General features: G+C 43.3%; 1 protein-coding gene across 2 annotated transcripts in view; it reads left to right on the top strand.

Annotated features, from left to right (window-relative positions):
* Positions 1-26,738, top strand: part of LOC121569547 (protein tweety homolog 3-like) — a 63,413-nt gene extending 36,675 nt beyond the window's left edge. The window contains exons 6-14 of one of the 2 annotated variants that reach the window (XM_041880603.2): positions 4,233-4,305; positions 4,911-4,986; positions 9,227-9,282; positions 10,329-10,421; positions 11,379-11,471; positions 15,147-15,283; positions 17,268-17,444; positions 18,102-18,180; positions 23,034-26,738. In XM_041880603.2, coding sequence (XP_041736537.1) covers positions 4,233-4,305; positions 4,911-4,986; positions 9,227-9,282; positions 10,329-10,421; positions 11,379-11,471; positions 15,147-15,283; positions 17,268-17,444; positions 18,102-18,180; positions 23,034-23,204 — 955 coding nt within the window. In that variant the 3' untranslated portion in view covers positions 23,205-26,738. Of the gene's footprint in view, positions 1-4,232; positions 4,306-4,910; positions 4,987-9,226; positions 9,283-10,328; positions 10,422-11,378; positions 11,472-15,146; positions 15,284-17,267; positions 17,445-18,101; positions 18,181-18,641; positions 18,773-23,033 lie in introns of those variants that run through there. The other variant, XM_041880604.2, reaches the window with a different exon arrangement.
* The last annotated feature ends 300 nt before the right edge of the window (positions 26,739-27,038 follow it).

Genomic DNA, 27,038 nt, shown 5'->3' with positions numbered 1-27,038 from the left:
CTCCTTCAGACAAGGAGGTGACTGAAACTGTTGTTGTGTTGTTTGATGCAAGAGACCACTTTACATAATAAAATGCAATATTATTCCTATACCAGTATTATTATTTCAGAGAATCAGACAAGAATGTATGCTTCCCTCTGCATGTTGGCTACTTAGCTTATTCAAGCCTGTCTTAAAATACACCACTGCCCCTGAAAGCCAGAAAAAAAAGCTCTTTACCTGACTCGGTTTTCAAAGATGGCTAGAAATGTACACATTTTGTGTAGGGTTGGGAATTGCCAGAGACCTCACGATACGATATTTTCATGGTTAGGTGCCAATACGATATGTATGACGATTCTATATGTATTAGCGATTCGATACTGTGATTTTATTGCGATTCGGCGTTCCAAACATATTGCTCACAAGAGAGCCATGAGAAAACGAGTTTTGAACAGTTATGGAAATAAAAGTGCTTAAAAAAATGAGCTCCCTATTTAAAAAGAAGATGGAGAACAAGCTACGAAATAAAAAATACTATAAATACAGCAAACTAGCGCATAAATAATATTGCGATGTTGTCCAAACGATACGATATATCGTAAAGATTATATCCGGATATGTAACTGTATCGATTCCCCCACCATCACTAATTTTGTGCTCTTGTAGGAAGCAATCACTCCCCGATTGCTGACCAAAAATTTGCTACAGTTAACTCACTAACTAGCAGAATAGGCCTATGAGCAAATGTGCTAGGGCTGTACCTGAATAAAAAATATAAAAAACTTAGTCGACCGAGATTCGTCTGTTCTTTCGACCAATCGATTTTGTCGAAATTTTAAAATGTGTATTTTTCCATATATAGACACATCCTATGTGTTTTAATCAAATCAACGATATGCACTAAGCTTGTCTGATACTTTAAGCACACTGTTGATGAAATAATTAAGACACCTCCCGAGTGGCGCATCGGTCTAAGGCACTGCGTCGCAGTGCTTGAGGCATCACTACAGAGCCGGGTTCGATCCCAGGCTGTGTCACAACCGGCCGTGACCGGGAGTCCCATAGGGTGGCGCACAATTGGCCCAGCGTCGTCCGGGTTAAGGGAGGGTTTGGCCGGGGGGGCTTTACTTGGCTCAACACGCTCTAGTGGGCCGGGCGCCTGCAGGCTGACTTCGCTCTTCAGTTGGACGGTGTTTCCTCCAACACATTGGTGCGGCTGGCTTCCGGGTTAAGCGGGCGTGTGTTAAGCGCGGTTTGGCGGGTCATGTTTCTGAGAACGCACGACTCGACCCAATTTATGCTTATAATGACATACCCAAATCTAACTGCCTGTAGCTCAGGACCTGAAGCAAGGATATGCATATTATTGATACCATTTGAAAGGAAACAATTTGAAGTTTGTGGAAATGTGAAATTAATGTAGGAGAATATAACACATTAGATCTGGTAAAAGATAATACAAACAAAAAAACATGCGTTTTCTTTTTTTTTCTTTTTTCATCTTTGAAATGCAAGAGAAAGGCCACAATATAATATTGCAGTGTAGGCGCAATTTAGATTTTGGCCACTAGATGACCGCAGTGTGTGTGCAAAGTTTCAGATTGATCCAGTGAAGCATTGCAAGACTGGACTATTTTGTATCAAGTCTGCCCAAATGTTCCGAATTGGTCAATTGATACATTTTCATGTACATAACTATAGAGAACATACAAAAATTATATGGTAATACAAAATGTAAGTTTACACACTCCCAGGAATGTCATACATGATGGATCATTAACTTATAAACTAACTTTCACACATCTAGATGGCCGGGCGGGGTGGGTGTGGAGCCAGAGACAGCAGGGGTTCAAACTGTAGAACCCAGTTCCTACATTTGAATATACAAATTGATTTTTTCAAACAAAACTATGCTACATTTTATCTCTGGGACCCTTAGGATGACAAATCAGAGCAAGATTACTGAATGTAAGTACATTATTTACCTTCAGAAGTGAATGTATCAAACCAGTTGCCATGATACGTTTTTTTGTTGTTGTGCACTTTCATCAAACAATAGCATGGTATTTTTTCACTGTAATAGCTACTGTAAATTGGACAGTGCAGTTAGATTAACAAGAATTTAAGCTTTCTACCCATAGAAGACATGTCTATGTCCTGGAAAGTTAGCTGTTCCTTACATCAGTCATGCTAATCACATTAGCGCACGTTAGCTCAACCGTCCCGTATACGGGACACCGATCCCGTAGAGGTTAACCAAATCCGTCATTTGTTTAGGAAAAACATTCCCTATTTCCTCAACCCTTGCTCTCTTTACGTGACACATGTATGCATCGTATGCACGTGACAAATAGGGCCTGACCTATAGCATATCATAATTACATAAATATATCGGTTTGAACAAACTCAGAACACCGTAACACGTGACAGCAAAATGGATGCAGAGGATGCGACAAACGGGAATGTTTACTGGTTGCTCAGTAGGTAAAGGGGAAGTCAGATGTGTAGAATACATTTGACTAGTTGTGGAAAATACAGGAGATCAAGAAAAATAAGGTACGGTGCAAGCGCTGCGTGCATATTATCTGTGGCAAACAGTTACTGTTAGATTACAATATAATTTTTCTGACCGTTTGGAACAAGGTAAACAACACTAAATAAATTATAAGCATACCAGAGAGTCTGTTGTAATGTTTTTGTTTTTTGTAAAGCCTTTATTACAGCAAAGACTAAAAGCAGTCGGATTCATTCGTGAATGCAATTTCCGAAATGGAACGGTTTATTTATTGTTTACACTAATTATTTGCTTTGTTATTTTAAAACTAAAATGCTTGATTGCATTTCAAATCATGAATGACTCATATGCTGTGTGATGACATGAATGATTGACTGATACAGTACTGTAGCCTATATAAGTATTGAAATATAGGCCTAAGTAAGTTACAGTATTAAGACTAAACAGGATGCGCTTTTAGGCCTACAGCTTGATGGTGGTTATACAAGGCTGCTATACTAAGCCTACTAATGATAATGACATTACTTATTATTATTATTATAATGATGATCATAACAATAATAGTAATAATAATGAGATCAAGAAAAAGGAGGGTTATTATTATTATAAATAGTATTTTTCGGACAATTTGGAACAGTGTAAACAACACTAAATAAATTATAAATAATATCAGAGAGGCAGTTCTGACGAAAATAAGTGTAAAGCCTTTATTACAGCATAGCAAAGATTACAAACACGGGTGAATTTGTGAAATTGTTTATCCGACTTGTTGTGGTTGCGTGAGGCTTGGTGCTCACGGAATCAGTAGGCTATTAAACAAACACTCAAACAGGCAACAGAAGCAGGATCTGTCTTATTTCTGTAGATATATATGGATGATTTATTAAGCCAAGCACATTTAACAGTTTGGCTTTTGATTATAGACCTAATTAAGTTTGAGTTTCCTCTCTCCCCACTTTTCTTAGACAATTAAGACAAGGGCTGTTTTCTCGTCTCCTAACTCCACTGCTGCCTCCACCGTATTGTTCTCAACACCAATATGCTGGTTAACTTTGCTATTATGCACATAGCAACATGGTCTAGGAAAAGGCGCCAATTCAACAGCGCACTGTGTTTCAGAACCACGGACAGCGACCGCCATCCAACGCAGAAGAAAGCGCATTTGTTATAAAATAATAATATTTTTATTAGTGTTGCACCATTGTTCTTACGTAATATAACCATATACAATTTCAGTTGCACATCTTAGTGATGGACTGTGCCATCCCCACGGCCTCCAGAGTCTTGTACACATAATTTTATGATACATTTTTTTGCTACTGCTCGTCTAAAGAAATCTCGGTCGACCAACAGCCGATCGACCAAACAATCGACCAGTCGACTAAATGGGGTCAGCCCTAAAATGTGCACGCGGATACATTCTTCACTTTGATCTCAAAACAAGCGCATCTGCTTGCGACCGCTCGTGCCTGTCAATGCAATAGAATCCTCCTCCGATGCGCTCTGCCTAGAACAAAATCTCAGACCATTTATTTCCGTTATGTTGCATTGAAAGGGGCTAATATTATGTTGATTCGATCACACTTCCCACAGTAGAGGGAAACGTTGATAGTGTAAACTAACGGGGTGAAACTATAGTGAAGTTCAGTGTTGTGCATCTCTGCGGGGGCTGATATTTCTTCTGGGCGGCAGTCCTGTTCTAACCTCTCTCCTCCCTCTCTCTCTCCGTCCCCAGAGTGTGTCTTCTGAGCATGCTGGCTCTGGTTATCAGCTGGGCCTCCCTGGGTCTGGAGTTGGCTGTTTCTGCCGTGAGTATCTCCATGGGAACATGGCTCTATATATCTATGTTGAGGCTGGAACCCAGAGCTCAGTCCCAGTAGTGTGGGAGTTAGAACCTGTACAACCTTTACCTGAATCACTGTACTGGGCCAGTTGACACTGAACAAAATAGAATGTTTGGCATAAGGTATTATTATCAGTATGAGTCATGAAGTTAGGTTTGTTAACACTTGCTAAGTTTATCTAGGGACAATTGCGAGGCAGACTAGCTACTACAGTTTATAGCTGGTTCAGTGTGCCGTTCATTGTGCGCAGCATGCCTTTATCAAATATATAGGACCCAGTGGGATCTGTCTTTATGCAAATCCCCCTCCCACACCATTTAAAATGGATAATTCCCTCCCCTGCATATGAATCAGAGATGACCCCCTGCCTCGTCTTCCTTCCGTAACACGGTGGTGCATATGATCTTTATTACCTCCAGATGGAATCCTCTACTGAGACTGATTATCCTACAGACTAAACATTCTCATTATTCTAACTACTGTGTTGTTGTGAAATGTCCTGTTGTGCTTCTGACTGTTTGGCTATGTTTTTCAGATTGTGTGAAATGTGTTTTACTCCCTCTTTGCAGACTTCCAGTGACTTCTGCGTTGCTCCTGACATGTTCGTCACCCAAATGACAGAACAGTATGGAGTGCTCAATAAAGGTAAATATTCATTAAGAGACGTGTCATGTTTATTGTGAGATCAATCATAAAGTGAAATACAGACATTGCACTGTATGAGATTCACTTCTAACTCTACTTTTAACAGTTGTTTGTGCAAGAATTCTGAGAGGCAAGTTTTTGTTAGAGATGTCTCACAGTCACATAAGCTTTCATATCCTGTTTGTTTTGGAGGAGAACCGTCTGCTGACTATGAAAATCTCTCTTCAACTTGACAGAACACTACAACAGTTGTAGAAAATAGAAAATCGTCGTAGGGGAAATGCATAACACCAATGACAAGTCTGGCTCTAACACTGTCTGTTTGTTTGTGATAAAATATGAGTGTTTCTTTTGTCGAGGAATACTCTCATCTGGAGAATGTTTTGATAGCTCTGAGAAATTATTGGATTCATTCTCATCAGTAGCATGCGCACTGGGATATGATGCAGAAATAATGACAGAGCAACGACACAAATGCCAAAAGCGCTTTAATATGTGCCAGATAAGCCCAATCAGTGTGATGCTCAATCAATCCCCCATCCCACCCTGGGGAGATATATAAACCTGTTTCTATTCTCTGGCCAGCGGTAAAATATATTGCTTTCAGATTTATGGACCTGGGCTAGGGTGCATGAGCTACCTCCTCAAACCTGTAATAGGACTCAATAAATTACCCCCAGAGCATCTGTCGCCGGGCAGACAAGCCATGGGTGACGGGCTGCGCTGCATTTTAAGTGTCCAATGCGGCCCGTGGAGTAATTGGCCAATCTGGTCCCATGATGAGGTGAAAGAAGTGTGAGAGGAGAGGGATAGAGCCCGGAGTGTGTGAATGAGATAAGACCAGTGGAGGAGGGGGATGAGGAGAGACATGCTATGGTGGAGAAGGCAGGCAGGCAGAGTGTGTGTGTTTGTTCCTACTGCAGTCGACGGTATCTGTGGAAAAGTACTGCGTAATTTAACACAGTCACAGGTAGGGCTGGGAATTGCCAGGGACCTCATGATACGATATTATCACGATACTTGGGTGCCTTGAGATTTTCGCAATTCTCACAAGGGAGCCATGAGAAAAAAGTTTTGATCAGTCATGGAAATAAAAGTGCTGAAAACAAATTGGCTCACTATTTCACAAAATAAGAAGCTATGAAGGAAACATTTTGTGTTTTGGTGTAGGTACAGCCAACTAGCACAAAAAGAATATTGCGATATTATCAAAACCATACGATATATCGTCAAAAATACCCTAATGTAACTGTATCGATTTAACTATTTTCCCCCATCACTAGTGCCCAGTTAGTCATCCTCCCTCTAAATCACCACTCCAGCTTTCACTCTCCATTGTCAAGTCGTTGCTGGAGAGAATAGAGCTCTCTACCATCTCATTGTGAAGCCCTCTCTGCCTACTCGCAATAGGAATACTAGAGGAGGAACTATAGGAATAAAGAAAGCCAACATTAACTGTAGATCCTGATTAGTGTAACTATTGTTGTTAAGACTCATTTGACCTATGTGCATCATCTCATCTTCAGTACAGTAGCTTCCCCCACTGCCTTGAGGCTGGAATCAGGCAATCAGGGGTGTTTGTGTGTTCTATTTTCCTTGCGTGTTAACATGCCTGTGTGTTTATAAGCAGCAATGTAAATTATTTAAAGACAATATAAGGTGGTTTAGACTTACAAGGGAGCTGAACATTTATGTGACATTGCAAGACTTGATTTTAAATTATTACGCTAGTTGTAATATGACTCTATAAGAGAGTCTCTCTCTCTCTTCAACATGGTGTCCAGTACATGTTTGTGACCCCTAAGAATGGCCTAGCCTTCCACCCCTAGGTTGTTCTCGATCTACAATGGCAGCCTTTGAAAAGGTCGCCCTTTTCATTACCTTTATTCCATTCTGTCCTTATTTCATACCTGTCACTCGACGACAGGAGAAGAAAATGGCCGTCCTGGACAAGCCATTACTGTTTATTTTGCCCTGGTAAACAAACGCTACAGACTATACCTCACTTTGCAGCACTGAGGTCTCTCTGTGAATAATTTCAACAGCTCTGTTGCCATTCTTCATCTTATCTGTTGTTCCTCACTGGCCGTAATATGTATATCTTTACTGCCCTGTCCTAGCCCCGACAGAAAGGCTGTTCTTTACTGCCCTGTCCTAGCCCCGACAGAAAGGCTGTTCTTTACTGCCCTGTCCTAGCCCCGACAGAAAGGCTGTTCTTTACTGCCCTGTCCTAGCCCCGACAGAAAGGCTGTTCTTTACTGCCCTGTCCTAGCCCCGACAGAAAGGCTGTTCTTTACTGCCCTGTCCTAGCCCCGACAGAAAGGCTGTTCTTTACTGCCCTGTCCTAGCCCCGACAGAGAGGCTGTTCTTTACTGCCCTGTCCTAGCCCCGACAGAGAGGCTGTTCTTTACTGCCCTGTCCTAGCCCCGACAGAGAGGCTGTTCTTTACTGCCCTGTCCTAGCCCCGACAGAAAGGCTGTTCTTTACTGCCCTGTCCTAGCCCCGACAGAAAGGCTGTTCTTTACTGCCCTGTCCTAGCCCCGACAGAAAGGCTGTTCTTTACTGCCCTGTCCTAGCCCCGACAGAAAGGCTGTTCTTTACTGCCCTGTCCTAGCCCCCGACAGAAAGGCTGTTCTTTACTGCCCTGTCCTAGCCCCGACAGAAAGGCTGTTCTTTACTGCCCTGTCCTAGCCCCGACAGAAAGGCTGTTCTTTACTGCCCTGTCCTAGCCCCGACAGAAAGGCTGTTCTATTCTCCCGTTTTCTACTTAATGTTCGGCCATTGTTTCTCTTTTACATCACTCTGACATTTTGGTAGTAATATCCTGAACCCAATTATTGCAGATCCCACAAAGGGAAGTTATGAGTCTGTCATCTCTGACTGGCTGCTTTAAACACTATTACAAGCCGTAAATGAGAGGTCTTCTATTCAGCCTGTTGTATATGGCCATCCAAGGATATAATTGAATGAGCAGTTCATTTCCCTTTTCAGTGGCATAATTACACTGTTTATGAGACTCACAGGGAGGGAGCTTAGAGTAGCTAAGGCAGATGTGAACTGGCCCATCCATAACCAGAGCAGACTGCTGCTGTTCTCTCTACCACTCACTGTGCGCGTGCATGTGCGCGTGCGAGAGAGATGGGAGGTTTCTGAGAGAAATGTAAAAGCACACTTTGGAACCAATTGACAGCTCTGCGGAATCCTCACAGAGAATTGTAATATCTGGAACCCACTTGACTGTGTGGGAGTCAGTGGACGTTACAGACCAGTGTGACGTAAGGAACAGGATGCCATGTGTTGTGTTGGTGGTGTTGGTGATATTCTCTCTGATTAATACTGGGGACCAGAAGGAGAGGCACTCTGATTCAAGCCTGTGCCATGGTGTGCTATGTTTAAGTCACGCACTCCCAAATATCATTATTTATTAAATTGTATGTGGGTGGGTGTGTGTGGGTGAGAATACGTGTCTCCTTCTCACACCATCCCAGATTGAGTTCCCTAAAGCAGGATACTATTAATCCTACTGGCACAGTGTGCCTGACCGTGCTGCTAGCTAACCCATTAGCATTGTTTACGGAGCTCTGAACCGTCCCCATCGATCCAGGTTCTATCCCAAATGGCACCCTATTCCTTGTATAGTGCACTACTATTGACCAGAGTGTAGGGTAGCCATGTAGGATACCATTTGAGACGCAACCCCAGTTTCCTCTCCTTACAAGCCCCCAGTCAGCTCTGCTCTGCAGTACCTTGTTAAGAAGCTAATCGCATACATTGATTACTCTACAGGCCCTCCCAAAGATCATTATTCACCCACTTCAGAAAAGCAACCCCAGAAATAACCCAATCTCTGTCCATCTCTGTCTCTGGGGAAGCTGACCTGAGATGATACCACAGCACTGTAGGCTATGGGGTTATGGGGTTCACCACCTGACATTCAGTAGACTGGGCACTGCTTCAGGCAGTGGCATATAAAGGCTATGGGATGTCAAGGTCAGGGAATTGAAATATCATCCAGTAAGTCACCATGGTGGCAAATGAGACCTCCACTGAAGCTTCTAAAGGAGCTGGTTTCATGTGTGAAATGGTTGGAGAAAACCTTATGTCCTCTGTGAGAATGGGTTAATGCAATTCACCTTATTGATCAATTGACTGTCACTGTACTATAACTAACTACACTGAGATTGTCTGCAGTACTGCTCACATCATCTGATCCAGTCCTGTTGTATGTGTTTTTCCACAGACATTTTGCAGTACTACATGAGATGCAGTGTGGACCAAACCAACCCATTCCAACAGGTAGGCTACTTCAAACAGACTTTTACTGGCCATCATATTTTCAGTAGCAAAGAGCTTTGATATTGGCGTCACAGACCCAATGATGTGTTGGTTTTATAACATGTTTAGTATTCATATCATCTATTTCAGTAGACAGTATATGCGTGAATCAGGCTGATATGTAACTTTGATGCAGCCATCATTTATCTGGTCTAATGAGGCTGAACAGTGAGATGACTCTCATCTAGCTAATGCATCTCACTGCATACAGTGCATTTGGAAAGTATTCAGACCCCTTGACTTTTTCCCAAAAAAGATATGATACAGCCTTATTCTAAAATGGAAATATCACATTTACATAAGTATTCAGACCCTTTACTCAGTACTTTGTTGAAGCACCTTTAGCAGCGATTACAGCCTCAAGTCTTCTTTGGTATGACGCTAGAAGCTTGGCACACCTGTATTTGGGGAGTTTCTCCCATTCTTCTCTGCAGATCCTCTCAAGCTCTGTCAGGTTGGATGGGGAGTGTCGATGCACAGCTATTTTCAGGTCTCTCCAGAGATGTTCGATCATGTTCAAGTCCGGGCTCTGGATGGGCCACTCAAGGACATGTCAGCTTTTCCCAGCTTTTCATGGAGGTTTAAATGTAGAACTGCGAAACGGCCACTAAGGCAATTGCCAGTGTTAAATATGAATGTGATTTGAAGACCCTACCCTAAGACCCTTTCTGTGACTTGCTTTTAATGGACTGTAGTGTTTTTTTTCTATTCTCATGAATTGATCAAATGACTTAGTGCAGTACAAGCCCAGGCTTAGCTATCACAGGTACATCTGTAAAGAGAAAAGTTTGATACATAATGCATGCCATATATCTCACAGGTACAGGGTGTCAATGTGCCAACATTGGGTTGAGTGTAAAGGGACATATTTGACTATCAGAAAGGACTAGTTTTCGCTAGCAGGGGGTTTATATTTTCTGTGTAAGGGTCAGTTGACATTGAACAAGTAGTGTAGTACTCAATGCAATGTCTGATACAGGCGGTTGTGTTTTCCTCTTGTGTTGTAGAAGTTGTCCGGGAGCCACAAAGCCTTAGTGGAGATGCAGGACGACTTGTCTGAACTGCTTCACTCGGCCACCAGAGAGTACCCCCAAACTAAGGTGAGTGTCCTGACTCTTGCGATCTATCACTTTACTTCCTGCTGTGAATGCCACCTCCCAGTGTACTGATATTACAGTATACCTGCTGGCTCAGTCACTCCACACAAACACACCCTGCCCTTCCCCCTGGTCTGGCTACACTGGCTGTACTATTGTAGCAATTCTAAGGGTTGAATGGAACCAAAGGACCAACAGGCAGAGAGAGAGGAGATGAGCGCACCTGGCCATAAAAGTCTGCTGACACGTCACCTTTGCATTATGCTCATGTTACTTTCACTGGCCTCCTGTACAGCCCTGTGTTGTATTATCCAGCGATGATCCTTCCACTGTGTGCACAGAGGAACAAATGATGCCTGACATTTGGGACGTGTTGGAAAATAGAGGCAGGCAGGCAGGCAGGCATACTTCAGTGGCACAGTGAAGAGAGAAAATGCTGAGTTCATGGAAACATTTCACATACTGTAGGGCTATCAGAGATGTATAACTCTGCCAACACTCAACAGCCCTCATGTCCTATTTGGTCATTTAAAATGCACCTCTGGACAAATGCTGTTCTCTACCGACCGTTACAGTCCATAGGAAAATGTAATCCGAACGTTGTTTGTTATTACTCCTCGTGCAGACAGACTGCGGTATAGCCTAAGTTTGAGAATCGGAGGAAGTACCTTCATTTCAATGGAATGTGGCGCGCACCATTAAAACTCTGGAGTCTGTCTGCAAGAGGCGTCAGGGTTGCTGACTCTGTTTTGGTTTGGGAGTTTTCTCAAAGTTTCGCCGACTCTACTTTTGTTGACCTCATACAAACCTTCTTTACTAGTTTAAGTAGGACACCTAAATAAGTATTCAAAGTATCTATTTCATACACACATGCACACTGAGACAGTGGTCTGGCCTAATTTACTGTGTTAAATGGAGACCTGGCCCTGTTTTTAAACTGTGTGTGTGTGTGTCTTGCAGGGGAATCTAGAACAGATCCAGGGGGTACTGAACACCACAGAGATTGGCCTGCATCAGCTCACTGCCCTGGTGGACTGCCGCAGCCTGCACATGGTGAGCTGCCTTCCTGCCTGGGACTACAGGGGAACCATGGCTAACATCCTTACTCCACAGGGGGTGTTGTATGGTCTCTGTGTTGTATGTTCATGGTCTACATGTGTACATATCCCTCTCTGTGATGTGATTTTAGCATATTCAGTGCACGTCTAGTCCGATGATGTTTGCAGATGTGTATGCGAGCTGTGTAAACGGTCCAGTGAGCCCGTTGCATGACTTGCAGTTGGCGTTCCCTCTGTCTGTGTGGTGGAGAGGACCACGTTCACAGTTCACACTCCTGTGTATCTGCGCCGCTCAGCTGAGCTCAACTCTGCTCCACTGCTCTTGGTTCAGCCCTGTATTCAACCCCGTTCTGCTCCTCTCTGCCTGCAGTGCACCCGCCGCCCTGGGCTGGGCAGCATATCTCTATGATCTGTAGTAGCAGCCCTCCCTGACAGCTCTTCACATCCTCCCCTGTTAACCCCTATGTGACCAGGCCCACTGTCACACTCAGAACCCTGCCTGGGTCTCACTGTTCCTACTGTCACTCCCACTTTCATCCCCACCACTCACTGCCCTCACCGCAGAGGGCAGGAGAACCTGAGCCAATCAACCAGTATCCCAGGAGCTCACATTCTGCCTATACCAGGGCTACTTTCAGTAGGCAAACTTTGTGTAATGTTGCAGACGTGATTTGTTCTTCTACAGAGAGGGATGTTTGTTCTGCATCATATATTTCTTTCTGAACATTGTGCTGAGCATGACCCAGGAGGATGCCGTAACACGTCTGCTACTACATCACATGTAAACATGCTATACCTAGAAGGAACATCCAAGAGGTCTCTCAATGCAAATGCAGGAAGCAGAAGCACCCATCATGAAAGGTTTTCTTTAAAAGCTGGACTATATTATTCCCCACTTACTCTGTGCTTTTGTCATGTTGAATAGCTCTCCTGGGTAATGCACATGTTGTTGAGCTACTTCCTCTCAATAATGACTAATGTGCCTGGCTCTGACGCAAGGCACAGGAAAAGCACTGTCTTGGCCTGCTTTCACTCCTCGACACGAGGCGGAGTTAGGGTTAAATAGTAATGTCTAACCTTCCTCTTCCAGCATGTGTGTCAGACAGGGCGCTGCGTACAGGAACCCTGTGTAGCAAACAGACAGGCAATATGAAGCATCTGTTTGGTAGGTCTGTCTGGTTAGTTGTATTTCTATGACATGATGTGGACGTCTAGCCTGTGCACTAGTTGTCATAGATACATGCATGTACAGCATATGACATGACAACGAACCAGACAGTAGTGATGGGAGGAAAGATCGATATAGTTACATATCGGGGTATTATTTTTGACGATATATCGCATAGTTTTGACAATATCGCAATAATATTTTTGCGCTAGTTTGCTGTACATGCACCAAAACTACAGTATTTTCCCTTCATACCTTGTTCTCCATCTTCTTTTTAAATAGGGAGCTAATTAGTTTTCAGCACTTTTATTTCCGTGACTGATCAAAACTCATTTTCTCATGGCTCTGTCTTGTCCCACTGCAGCAGCAATATTTTTGGATGATTGAATCGTAATAAAATCACAGTATCGAATCGCAGTACATATAGAATCGCAGTACATATAGAATCACAGTACATATAGAATCGCAGTGCATATAGAGTCGCAGTACATATGGTATCGGCACCTAAGTATCGCCCTACTAGACAGTGGAGTATAATATGCACAGACAGATCTGTGACCATGTTAGTGGTTTTTTTATCCAGGCATTGCAACACTTCACATTTGCACATGCACAATTGCATCAATGTCCTGTCATACAGGCCTACTGTACATGTATACATGTACAGTGTCTCACAAAAGTGCGTACACCCCTCACATTTTAGTAAATATTTGAGTATATCTTTTCATGTGACAACACTGAAGAAATGACACTTTGCTACAATGTAAAGTAGTGAATGTACAGCTTGTATAACAGTGTACATTTGCTGTCCCCTCAAAATAACTCAACACACAGCCATTAATGTCTAAACCGCTGGCAACAAAAGTGAGTACACCCCTAAGTGAAAATGTCCAAATTGGGCCCAAAGTGTCAATATTTTGTGTGGCCACCATCATTTTCCAGCACTTCCTTCACCCTCTTGGGCATGGAGTTCACCAGAGCTTCACAGGTTGCCACTGGAGTCCTCTTCCACTCCTCCATGACAACATCACGGAGCTGGTGGATGTTAGAGACCTTGCACTCCTCCATCTTCCATTTGAGGATGCCCCACAGATGCTCAATAGGGTTTAGGTCTGGAGACATGCTTGGCTAGTCCATCACCTTTACCCTCAGCTTCTTTAGCAAGGCAGTGTTGGAATACTGCCCTGCGGCCCAGTCTCCGAAGGGAGGGGATCATGCTCTGCTTCAGTATGTCACAGTACTTGTTGGCATTCATGGTTCCCTCAATGAACTGTAGCTCCCCAGTGCCGGCAGCACTCATGCAGCCCCAGACCATGACACTCCCACAACCATGCTTGACTGTAGGCAAGACACACTTGTCTTTGTACTCCTCACCTGGTTGCCGCCACACACGCTTGACACCATCTGAACCAAATACGTTTATCTTGGTCTCATCAGAACACAGGACATAGTTCCAGTAATCCATGTCCTTAGTATGCTTGTCTTCAGCAAACTGTTTGCGGGCTTTCTTGTGCATCATCTTTAGAAGAGGCTTCCTTCTGGGACGACAGCCATGCAGACCAATTTGATGCAGTGTGCGGCGTATGGTCTGAGCACTGACAGGCTGACCCCCCACCCCTTCAACCTCTGCAGCAATACTGGCAGCACTCATATGTCTATTTCCCAAAGACAACCTCTTGATATGACGCTGAGCACGTGCACTCAACTTATTTGGTCGACCATGGCGAGGCCTGTTCTGAGTGGAACCTGTCCTGTTAAACCGCTGTATGGTCTTGGCCACCGTGCTGCAGCTCAGTTTCAGGGTCTTGGCAATCTTCTTATAGCCCAGGCCATCTTTATGTAGAGCAACAATTCTTTTTTTCAGATCCTCAGAGAGGTCTTTGCCATGAGGTGCCATGTTGAACTTCCAGTGACCAGTATGAGGGAGTGTGAGAGCGATGACACCAAATTTAACACACCTGCTCCCCATTCACACCTGAGACCTTGTAACACTAATGAGTCACATGACACCGGGGAGGGAAAATGGCTAATTTGACCCAATTTGGACATTTTCACTTAGGGGTGTACTCACTTTTGTTGCCAGCGGTTTAGACATTAATGGCTGTGTGTTGAGTAATTTTGAGGGGACAGCAAATTTACACTGTTATACAAGCTGTACATTCACTACTTTACATTGTAGCAAAGTGTCATTTCTATAGTGTTGTCACATGAAAAGATATACTCAAATATTTACTAAAATGTGAGGGGTGTACTCACTTTTGTGAGATACTGCATGTATGTATGTATGTATGTATGTATGTATGACGTCTTCCAATGATATAGCGTCATCACGTAATTGAAGAGACTGACCCTGATATGCACTGTACCACCCTGTGCATACTGTGCTCATAATCAATGTTAGGTACCGTTATAAATAACTTGTCTGTTGCTGTGTTGTGTTCCAGCTATGTCCAGGCTATAAGAGGGTTGTGTTATTAACTGTGTTGCTGTGTTGTGTTCCAGGACTATGTCCAGGCTATAACAGGGTTGTGTTATGATGGACTAGAGGGCCTGATCTACCTGGTGTTCTTCTCCTTCGTCACGGCTCTCATGTTCAGCTCCATCGTCTGCAGCGTGCCTCACACCTGGAACAACAAGAGGTAAGAACCCATCTCCCATACACACCACTATCCTCCAGTACCACATACAGTCAGTCCAATTGGAACTCAATGCTATTTCTGTTTGTCTGTTAGTGTTCCATGTCTATGAGCAAAATGGTTCAGAAAGTAAAGGATGTTTTAGGTATTTCAGTGTTTGAGAAACCATTTAGAATTGCCTCCAATAGAACTCAGTTAATAGAGCTTTTGCTGAAACCGTGGACTGTAGCCTCTGCGTCCCATTTTTACATTACACGGAAATGACTGAAATTATAATGATTTGCCTGTAGACAGACAGAAAGAGACAATACTCTAGTGTGTAGAACACTGGCAGCGTGTTCCGTGGGACCTGGCCGGCAGGGCCCAGCTGCTTCCCCAAATATATCACTTCCTGTTATCCCCCTCTCCCTTATCGTGCAAAGCTTTGCCTAAATCTATTGCAACCATTGCGTGGAGTGGTGTAATTTCCGAGGTTGACGTTGTACTTTATGAAATCCATCTGATTTCCCTCCACTGGGTGACCCTATCAGCAGCAGATGGATAGGATTAAACATAATGCCTTGTAAGAGAGATGAGAATTAGTTGTCCCAGGCAACGCCTCCAGCTTAACTCCACTATGTAATTAGCAGAGTTCTAACTGAGGATACGGGTGGATATGTTATGTTCTGCAGTTTGATCTCAGCTCGCTGTTCCTGTTATACAGCAAAGGGTTTTTTATAGGAATACATTTTCTAAATGGCATACAGTTGTTTGAATAATATCTCATTGTTTTAATGATGCATGTAATTCTTAATAAACCCCCATTAAGCTTTACTGCTTTTAATCCCTTAAGCCATTCTATTGATATATTTTATATATGAACACGGTAATGTTGGAAATTTGTTATATTTTCACCCCAACTACATACTCTAATGTCTTTGTAATGTTCTGTATGTGCGAATTCGTGCTGCATTGAATGGGATGATGTCATTAATTAGCTGTGTGGAGGAAAAGCCTATGGGTGGTGGTGTTGAACACTAGAGGGAGACAAGCGCCACCATGTCATCATCAGCGCTAATTCCCTTCAGCACCACAGGGCTGTTTCTGTCTTCTTTTTGTTATCCAGGTTTTATATCTTGACCATTGTGCCTCAGGGGCAAATGTGTTTATGTTTTGATAATGTGGGCTTTCAGTGGTGCCCTTGCACTAGTCACAATCACAGTTCATGTTTGAACAGAAATGGCAATGTAGACCAATCCATATTGTAGCAGCTCATTATGTAATATTCCTGTGGAAACGGAATACGTTCTTATCTTACTGGATCGTGGTTTCATTCCTTAAGCTCAGCGGGAATTTGCTGCTTTCCCTTTTTCAAAGAGAACACATCTTTCGTCTAACCTTGGGCAGTGAATGAATTGAATAGAAACGTGGCAGTGAATGAATACAAAACGTGGCAGTGAATGAATACAAAACGTGACCGTGAATGAATACAAAACGTGACCGTGAATGTGCATGCTTTTGTGCTGCAGCTGCTCTCCCCGTCAGTGGGAGAGGGCTCCCCCTTGTGGCCGTTTGTCACTCTGCAGGGTTGTGGTCAATTCCATTTGAATTTGGAAGTAAACTGAAATTCACATTTTCTCCCCAACGATGAAATCAGGGAGGGGACTGTGGATCTGTCTCCGTATGTTCGTCACACACAGTATCTCAGACAGCACTGGGCTGATTTTGACTAAACTTAGGTGAATGATGCGTCTTGCCATAGAGATCCAGCATTTACAAAATTACACTGATTGGCCCAAGTTGGGAGCTATAGTAACGTCACTGAAATGTGTTAGTCACATGCAATATCTCAGTTGGCCCGGGGGGTCACTACATCATTCTTTGGGGACGACATGTTTTCTGTTGCCTTGTCCTCAATGATTTTCCTGGTAGAATGTGTCCTGGTGGACCTGTGTGACTCAGCAGTGTCTCTCTCTCTCTCTCTCTCTCTCTCTGTGTGTCCCTATAGGAACGAGGCGGACAGCGAGGAGGAGTCCATGGCCCACGGAGGCAGACTGCAGAACCATGACAACCTGTACCGGGTCCACATGCCCAGCCTGTACAGCTGTGGCAGCAGCTACGGCAGCGAGACCAGCATCCCTGCTGCAGCACACACCGTCAGCAACGCCCCCGTCACAGAGTACATGTGAGTACAGTAACACCAGTCACATGGAACACTCATCTCAAAGAGAATCACTGGGGAACAGTGGGTGCAATTACAAGTGTTAGGGGGATCTGTTTTTTCCCCTCCACTTTCTCAGTGTTGAAAGGTTCAAAGCAGGCTGTGGTGGTGAGGGATGAGGAATGTGAGAGACCATGTGACCCAGGGCTGTACTAGCACAGCCTCCACGTTTAGGGCACCGCTGAGAGAGAGGAGCCGTGCTCTGCTCTCCCATAGAGGGTCACATTCTGGCGGCCGCGACCGATGCAGCTGTTGCTCTCCAGCTGTGGTCCTTTGAAACCCAAGGCCAACAGCTTTATGAATGGACCTCTTAGGATTGGGATGGGGGGTGTTGCCTGGGAGAGGGGATTTGGTGTTACTCTGGTTTTGGTGGATTGTACAGTATAGTACAGCCATGGATGTACTGTGGGGGTCTGTGTCTGTGGTGCCTGTAGTGGTTTAAATGGTATCATGAAATATTTGTATATGTGGGTGTACGTGCTTCTGTGGCATGGAAAGGTTATTTTGAGGGTCAATAAGTCATGGACGTTTTTGTGAACCTATTTCTGTGTGTGTTCTGCAGCTGTAGTTCCCTCCCCGCCTGTGTTTAACCTTGGAGTGTGTGTTTGTTCTGTTACACAGGACCCAGAATGCCAATGCCTTCCAGAACCCGCGGTGTGAGAACACTCCACTGATAGAGAGAGAGTCCCCTCCTCCCTCGGTAAGTGTCCCAATGTCTACGTTATACACTGATGGACAGAACACCTCCACTGACTGGGTCATTTGGCAGCCGTTGTGTAGGACAGGACAATGACGAAGATCTTTCCAATGAGATCTTGTTGTTTAAAAGTAAACAGTCTGCCAACAGGGCCTGGTTTTGGAAATGATGTCTCAGTGCAGTATTTTTGCCTCTGATTTTGACATTGAAGTTAGTTTGGCTCACAGTAAGAGCTAGTCAACATGACGATCCTAGCTACCAGTCTCCATAGGTTGTGTGTTGTAAGTCAACCTGAGTCCTTCCGTCAGTGGTCCCTGTTCCTCCCTGGCCGGTTGCCCTCCTGTCCTGGAGAGTGAGCCCCTCCTCCTCGGTGTCAGTGTGTCTGCTTGGACCTAGACTCTGCGCTGTGTATCTTCTCTATACTGTCTTGTTGCTCTTGTTTTCTTTCCTGCAAACCCACACAGTTGTATTTGACTGCCGGCATGGACAGTTACAGCCACCACAGCTGGCAGTTAAAGCCCTCAGCGAGTGAGAGATCGTTTTGGTAACCTCCTCCGCTATGCTAACAGGTACAGACAATGCCCCCCACCCCACCTTCACTTACTGGCCTGTGTTCCCCCAAACCAAGTCTACTCCCCCCACCCCAACCACCCACGCCCTAACCAGAGCTACCTGCCACCCCACTGCCCTCCTTTGTCTTGCTAGTTTGACACCTCACCTAACACGTGTCCCCTGATTGTGGCCCATCCTATCCCCCAGCACTGCAGCTGTTTTAGGTGGAACATGTCACGTTCTAGTCCTGCCTTCAGGCCCATCATGGCTTTCCTTTCATGAACATTTAAGCCTACATCCGACAAAAAACGACATTCACGTACTGCATTGCATTCCGAGCCCTTTAGACTAAGTGTTGCATTCCCCTTTCCACCTGAAACAGGGAGGCCCTGGAAAGGAGTTATTACTGTGTGAATTACATCACAGTGGACCTCTTTAAGGATTGACGGTTTTGAAAAAGGAACGAGTTCATTACTGTAGAAGAGAACAACTTTATCCAGTTGTTGATAGATCTGGGCGGTTTGTTGCCAGAACATTCCACTAGTCCAGAACCTGTACTAGTTCATTTTGGAAGTCTTGAGTTCTTCTGTGAGCTAGAACATCCTTCTGCTATTGTCAAGTTGTTCCACCTATGTCTCTGTCTCTCTCTCCTGGCCTTCAGAGCTCATAGATGTACAGTATAGCGGGTAGAATGGCTCCTGAGTATGGAGTGGGATGGTCTCCACCTCACTTTACCACTAAGTCTAAGAGACTCCCATTGAAAATCATGTTGATCTGGCAAGGCCACTTTTCAGCACAACTATGTGCAGGATATAACGTGTGGTTATATCCAGTTGGCCGAAGCATGGCGCTTGCAAAACGCTGAGGATCGTGGGTTCGATGCCCACTGGGGCCGCCCACACTAAAAATGGATGCACGCATGACTGCAAGTCACTTTGGATAAAAGCGGCTGCTAAATGGCATATATATATATATTATATAGGAGCTATAGGCAAGTGGAATAAGGTGTTAGGAGCTTTAGTCCTGTTAGTTCTGTAAACCTGTCACATATCCTTTCACAGAGTATGTACTGCAAGTGCACCTGGTTTTGTCTGCTCTTTTGCAATACATACATTGTAATGTACACAGATGTGACAACCCAACCCAATTCCAGTATGGTTTATTATCTCTAAGTACAGTATGATAAGCCCTTACTTTCCCATGTAGAAACATACTATATATACAGTAGATAGATAGATACAGTAGATAGATACAGTGTGTGTGTGTGTGTGTGTGTGTGTATATATATATATATATATGTATGTATGTATGTATGTATGTATGTATGTATGTATGTATGTATGTATGTATGTATGTATGTATGTATGTATGTATGTATATATATGTATATATATATATATATATATATATATATGTATATGTATATGTATATGTATATATATATATACACAGTGGGGGAAAAAAGTATTTAGTCAGCCACCAATTGTGCAAGTTCTCCCACTTAAAAAGATGAGAGAGGCCTGTAATTTTCATCATAGGTACACGTCAACTATGACAGACAAAATGAGAAAAAAAAATTCCAGAAAATCACATTGTAGGATTTTTAATGAATTTATTTGCAAATTATGGTGGAAAATAAGTATTTGGTCACCTACAAACAAGCAAGATTTCTGGCTCTCACAGACCTGTAACTTCTTCTTTAAGAGGCTCCTCTGTCCTCGACTCGTTACCTGTATTAATGGCACCTGTTTGAACTTGTTATCAGTATAAAAGACACCTGTCCACAACCTCAAACAGTCACACTCCAAACTCCACTATGGCCAAGACCAAAGAGCTGTCAAAGGACACCAGAAACAAAATTGTAAACCTGCACCAGGCTGGGAAGACTGAATCTGCAATAGGTAAGCAGCTTGGTTTGAAGAAATCAACTGTGGGAGCAATTATTAGGAAATGACCACTGATAATCCCCACTGTATATATATATATATATATATGGTAGAATTCCAAATGGTATACAGATAAGGCAGTTAAGGGACAAAATGATCTGTATTTCAGGTTTACCTCCCATCAGACTGAATATGCAATTCATTTTTGCCATTGCCAACCAAAATGCAGACTGAAACTTGATTTTATGCACCAAGCAGTTAGATTTCTGATATCACACACAGATTGTTCAGAGTCAAATCTGAGGGTAGGGGAATCTGAGATATTCTGAACATACTGCTGATCCTAGGTGTCCACAATAGGCTGTCCAAATGACTCCCAGGGTGGCATTCCCACAATGCAAAAACCGCGGCGCTGTATCCCGCATGGACTCTGCACAGTTACTGAATTTAAAATGAATGGTCCTACAAGTTTTTGTTTTGTTTTTCACACTAGTACCGCATTTCTTTGCATCGTCAGAATTGGACCCTGAATGTTTTCTCTGTGTTGGTGTTGTCATGTGATGTGTGAGGCTTGTTCATTCTCAAGCCCTCACAGCCAAACCCTCTCTATTGATTTGTTAAGGTGACCTGTTTTTGGTGTTCTAAGCTTTTTACATTAGTAATGCTTTTTTGATGTCAGGGCAAACACCTGCACTTTCAAACATAGCAAATATAAAATATACACCACTATCGTAACTATTTTATACAGTGCCTTCGGAAAGTATTCAGACCCCTTGACCTTTTCCACATTTTGTTACGTTACAGCCTTATTCAAAAAAAAAAATATTGTTTTTATATCCTCATCAATCTACACACAATACCCCATACTGACAAAGCGAAAACAGGTTTTAAGATTATATATATTTTTTAAACAGAAATACCTTATTTACATAAGTATTCAGATGCTTTACTATGAGACTCGAAATTGAGCTCAGGCGCATCCTGTTTCTATTGATCATCCTTGAGATGTTTCTACAACTTGATTCGAGTCCACCTGTGGTGAATTCAATTGATTGGACATGATTTGGAAAGGCACACACCTGTCTATATAAGGTCCCACAGTTGACAGTGCATGTCAGAGCAAAAAACAAGCCATGAGGTCGAAGGAATTGTCCGTAGAGTTCCGAGACAGGATTATGCCGAGGCACATATCTGGGGAATGGTACCAAAAAATCTCTGCAACATTGAAGGTCCCCAAGAACACAGTGGCCTCCATCATTCTTAAATGAGAGAAGTTTGGAACCACCAAGACTCTTCCTAGAGCTGGCCGCCCGGCCAAACTGAGCAATCGGGGGAGAAGGGCTTTGGTCAGGGAGGTGACCAGGAACCCGATGGTCACTCTGACAGAGCTCTAGAGTTCCTCTGTGGAGATGGGAGAACCTTCCAGAAGGACAACCATCTCTGCAGCACTCCACCAATCAGGCCTTTATAGTAGAGTGGCCAGACGGAAGCCACTCCTCAGTAAAAGGCACATAACAGCCTGCTTGGAGTTTGCCAAAAGGCACCTAAAGACTCTCAGACCATGAGAAACAAGATTCTCTGGTCTGATGAAACCAAGATTCAACTCTTTGGCCTGAATGCCAAGCGTCACATCTGGAGGAAACCTGTCACCATCCTTACGGGTAAGCATGGTGGTGGCAGCATCATGCTGTGGGGATGTTTTTCAGCGGCAGGGACTGGGAGACTAGTCAGGATCGAGGCAAAGATGAACGGAGCAAAGTACAGAGATCCTTGATGAAAACCTGCTCCAGAGCACTCAGGACCTCAGACTGGGGCGAAGGTTCACCTTTCAACAGGACAACGACCCTAAGCACACAGCCAAGACAACGCCTCTGAATGTCCTTGAGTGGCCCAGCCAGAGCCCAGACTTAAACCTGATTGAACATCTCTGGAAGACCTGAAAATAGCTGTGCAGCAACGCTCCCCATCCAACCTGGCAGAGCTTGAGAGGATCTGCAGAGAAGAATGGGAGAAACTCCCCAAATACAGGTGTACCAAGCTTGTAGCGTCATACCCAAGAAGACTCGAGGCTGTAATTGCTGCCAAAGTGCTTCAACAAAGTACTGAGTAAAGGGTCTGAATACTTATGTAAATGTGATATTTCTGTTTTTATATATAAATTAGCAAAAAATTCTAAAAACCTGTTTTTGCTTTGTCATTATGGGGTATTGTGTGTAGATTGATGAGGGGAAAAAAACAATTTCATCAATTTTAGAATAAGGCTGTAACCTAACAAAATGTGGAAAAAGTCAAGGGGTCTGAATACTTTCCGAAGGCACTGTAGTTCTCTATTGGATGAAAACTGTAATTCTTTATCTGTGTATACATGGGTCATCCCATGCTGTTTTGTTACGCCTACTTTTCTCTTTCTCTCAACAGTACACCTCCAGCATGAGGGCCAAGTACCTGGCCAACAGTGGGCCGGGTCCCAGTACCTCCACACCCATACCTCCACAGCACCCATCACAGCACCAAGAACACGACTCGGCACACCACTCACGACAGCACACTCCACACCGCCCACCACTTCACCCTACAGCACAGCTCTAGACAACACCGGGGCGTGACCCACCTACAGACACACCAGTGTGGAACCACCTAGCCTCTGGAACCTCTTCTCCAATGCCCTTCAACATTTCTGTGACATCATCTCCATTCCCATCCAGTCTACAGTCCAGATCTGCTTTCCTCTTCACCCTTACTAGCCCTCTCCCCCAGCAACAACTTCAAACATCGGGGCCAAATATGTATTGATAGCAGAGCTTAGAAAGGGATATGCAAGGCAGACGCATCATGTAAATAGTGCTGTCGTCATTACAATGTTTTCCGGAGGCTCTTTCATGATGTTTCCAGATGACCAGTCTGGGCTGGCCCACATAGAGCAGAGCAGCTAGCCAGTGCATTGTGAGGGCCAAGAGGAGGTTATTTCCAGCATTGTGTGATCGCTGTCATTGGCTTCATGGGCTGCTATTGGACTGACTGAGTGGTGGTCCTTGTTCCCCTGCTACCCCCTACCACCGCCTCGTCTCTGTGCTGGGCCATCCTCATGTGGCCCAGGGACAATACAGACTAATGAGGCAACTGGCCTCCAGCTCATCATGAATGATCTCTGCTCCTTTTCCACTCCTCTGTCTGCTCAGTCCACCAAATATCATCTTGAACTGAATGATAATGTCTAATGTGAGGATATGTTGCTCAAACAACATCTTTGCTTTTATTTGTCTGCCACTTTTGGGGTCTCCCTGTGTTTGATATTGTATGAAGGAGATATCCACAATCAAATGTCCATGTTTACCACTGCAAAAACCGCTAGTTATGGTGCTGTGAATGTAGTGAAGGAGAGAACACCTGAATAGATAATGAAACTAAACTGCCATTGCTTTGGTGAGGACTGAGAGAGAATGTCTAGGCTAGCACTTATAACTATTGATAGTGATTTTGTTCAATATGTTGCTACGTACTGTACTCTCTCGTTGCTGTAGGAGATGTTGAGCAATGCCTTACACAGAGAGCTGTGGAAAGGCCTAGCAACTACCGTTCCCTCACACCCTTTACAGAACTAGGCCTCTGTCATAGCAAGTTGTGATGCAGGCACAGTTCCTCAAAGGTTGGATGTACCGCAACAATACTAAGGAAATGATATGTCTTAAAGACAAAGACCAGTGTTTCTCAAGCATTCCGTGTGAGTGTTCTTCATCATAGTGAAACATCTCAGTTCCTCATGTAATCCTGTTATCTGGAGGACTTGCAACACGACCAGTAGAACGCCTGATCCAAGAAAGGGCATTAACATCAATTGTATTATCCTGTCTCTTAATACGTGTCTGACGAGATCACATTGACATATCATTACTACTGCCTAACAAGCTGAAAGACCACTTATTTCTGATCTAGGTAGACATCAGCTTGTTATTGCATTTGTCTTAAATCTCAGTTATCTTATTTCATAATGTCTTACAGTAGTAGGTCTATGACTGGAAAAGACTGGGACCTCTTAACTCTTAAATTAGTCCTGACCTGCATGCTTGTGGCTGTTGTTCCCCCCCAGAGGGAGGTTTGCCATTGGAGTGTTACAGTATGCCACTATTCCAGAAAAATTACTGAAGCTACATGGATTTTGAACTGTAGAGTTTTGATGTGAAAAACTGGAGTTCATTTGCGATTCCAGCGTCTGCTCTTGGATGATGTGAGCTGAAAAGACTGATAAAGGTCACTAAAGAAGAGGAGCTATAAATGGTGGGACCCACTGTCCTCTCATCAATACCACAGACTGCTGTTATCAGAACTGTAATTCTCATTACATTGAAGAGTTTGGTCAATTGAGAATATGCTTAGCAAAATGTTCACGTCTATGGTAAGGTTTTGTTCCCAAACAGAAGACTATTCAGACAAGGGAAAGGAAACATTTTTAAACTAACGGAAGCACATGCTTTTTTTCAACAGACAGCTGAGGACTGGTTCCTGATTGCTGACAGACAAAACTAAACTAAACAGAAGTTTTCCTCCACCATTATAAGACTCTCGTTCAAAATATAATTTGCGGTGCTCTTCTATTAGCCAAATATCTTGTGCTAGTGTTGGTGTTCCTCTGCGTACAGTGGTCGGTGTGTTAGCTTGCCGTCTCCTGTCCTCCCAACAGATCTGGAAAGCAGCAGCTAGTCCACTCCTATCTCCGACCGCCTCGCAACGTTCTCCTCTGCTGAACCCTATGGATATAGTCACAGACTGTAACATCACATTATATCCAGAGTGTCTGGAGGCTGTGTACATTAATCAGTATGTATTTTCTCTCAAGGGGTGTGGAATACATGTATTATAGTGTACAGTTATGCATGTTACAACAGCCAACAGAACTGCAAAATTGACATCCTAATGCACCAGCATTTCATTGTCACAAAAATGTGTTTTAGCATAAAGAACTCTTTTGGAGAAAAAAAAATGAAAACTGCGGGAGTTGTTTCACAATGGGTAAATTGAAGAAATCCTGTAGTGACACAGGTTCATTTGTACCATTCACCTTTTCAGTAAGAGCATCCTACGGTTCTGTGGACTCCTAAAGCATGGTGACCCTTCAAATGTATAGTGAAATATTGTTGTACATTGTTGCTACTGACGCTTCTCTTGGCGCCTCTTCGTTCTGCATTGTAATCAATATGAGAGGTGTGTTTCTTTCTTCAGACTGTGCCAATAACCAAACACAACACCTTACCTTTACTATTATATTTTTAAATGTCTCACTAACGCCTGTTTGTACAGTTCACAGCACTGTGGTTGCCTGAGCAACCAAATGAGGAAAATGAGCCCTACATTTTGAACTTGTTGTTTTATTCTCTGTGTGTGAAAGACAATTTATTATAGTGATGATGCATTTTTACTGTTTTGGAGTAGTCATATTTTCTTAATTAATGTTGTAATGCTAGACCAATGTACAGACTTTAAAGGGATACTTTGGGATTTGGCAATGAAGCCCTTTATCTACTTCCCCAGAGTCAGATGAACTAATGGACCACCATGTGTATGTCTCTGCATTCAGTATGAGTTAGAGGTAGTTTCGCAAGCCAATGCTAACTAGCGATAGTGCAATGAGTGGAAGTGTATGGTATCTACTAGCAATGGTGCTAATGCTAGTTAGAAACTTCCTTCAAACTGCACGCAGAGACAAAAATGGTATCCACGAGTTCATCTGACTCCGGGGAAGTAGATAAAGGGCTTAATTGCCAAAATCCTGAAGTATCCCTTTAAAACATGTTTGCTAAATGAGCTGGTGAAGTTGACATTTCCTTTCTCATTGTGATGAAATCTCTTTGCTTCATAAAAAAAAAAAAAGTAATTTACCATTGATTATTTTTTGTGTTCGTTGCATATATTACCGTGTGTAGCAAACACAAAATGTTTGTTTCTTTTATGTGAATACAATTTAGTTTTTGTCTTTCATTGCTTTGTTTTGATAACATTTCACTGTAGATTTACTCATTGTTTTTATATTATTTTAAAGCAATTACAAAAATATTGTACATGTTAAACCTGTGGTTTTATTGAGCTTGAACTCAGTGTTTTGAAATTAAACCAACCTTAACTGTTGAACCCTGACTTGTCTTTACATAGAGAATGTTGATCATAACTGTTCCAAATTATTTATACGAGAGTTTGATTTAAATGTATGCTTCCACTGTAAAATAATAATCTAGGCTATGTGCTGCTATCAATGGTACAACCAAGATAACAGATTGCTTGCCCCACTTGGCTGACAATGTGACTAGTAACACTGTATAGCAGCAGAACTGCACAGTGTGTCTCAGTAAATGTATCTGCGCTATAATACTCTGAGGTGATGGTGGTTTGTTGATACAAATATTTTGATATTCAACACATCAGGCTTTGTAA

Source organism: Coregonus clupeaformis, chromosome 7, assembly GCF_020615455.1.
Source record: "Coregonus clupeaformis isolate EN_2021a chromosome 7, ASM2061545v1, whole genome shotgun sequence".
Taxonomy (NCBI): domain Eukaryota; kingdom Metazoa; phylum Chordata; class Actinopteri; order Salmoniformes; family Salmonidae; genus Coregonus; species Coregonus clupeaformis.
The sequence above is the reverse complement of the archived record's forward strand: the minus strand, read 5'-3'. Positions and strand labels throughout refer to the sequence as shown.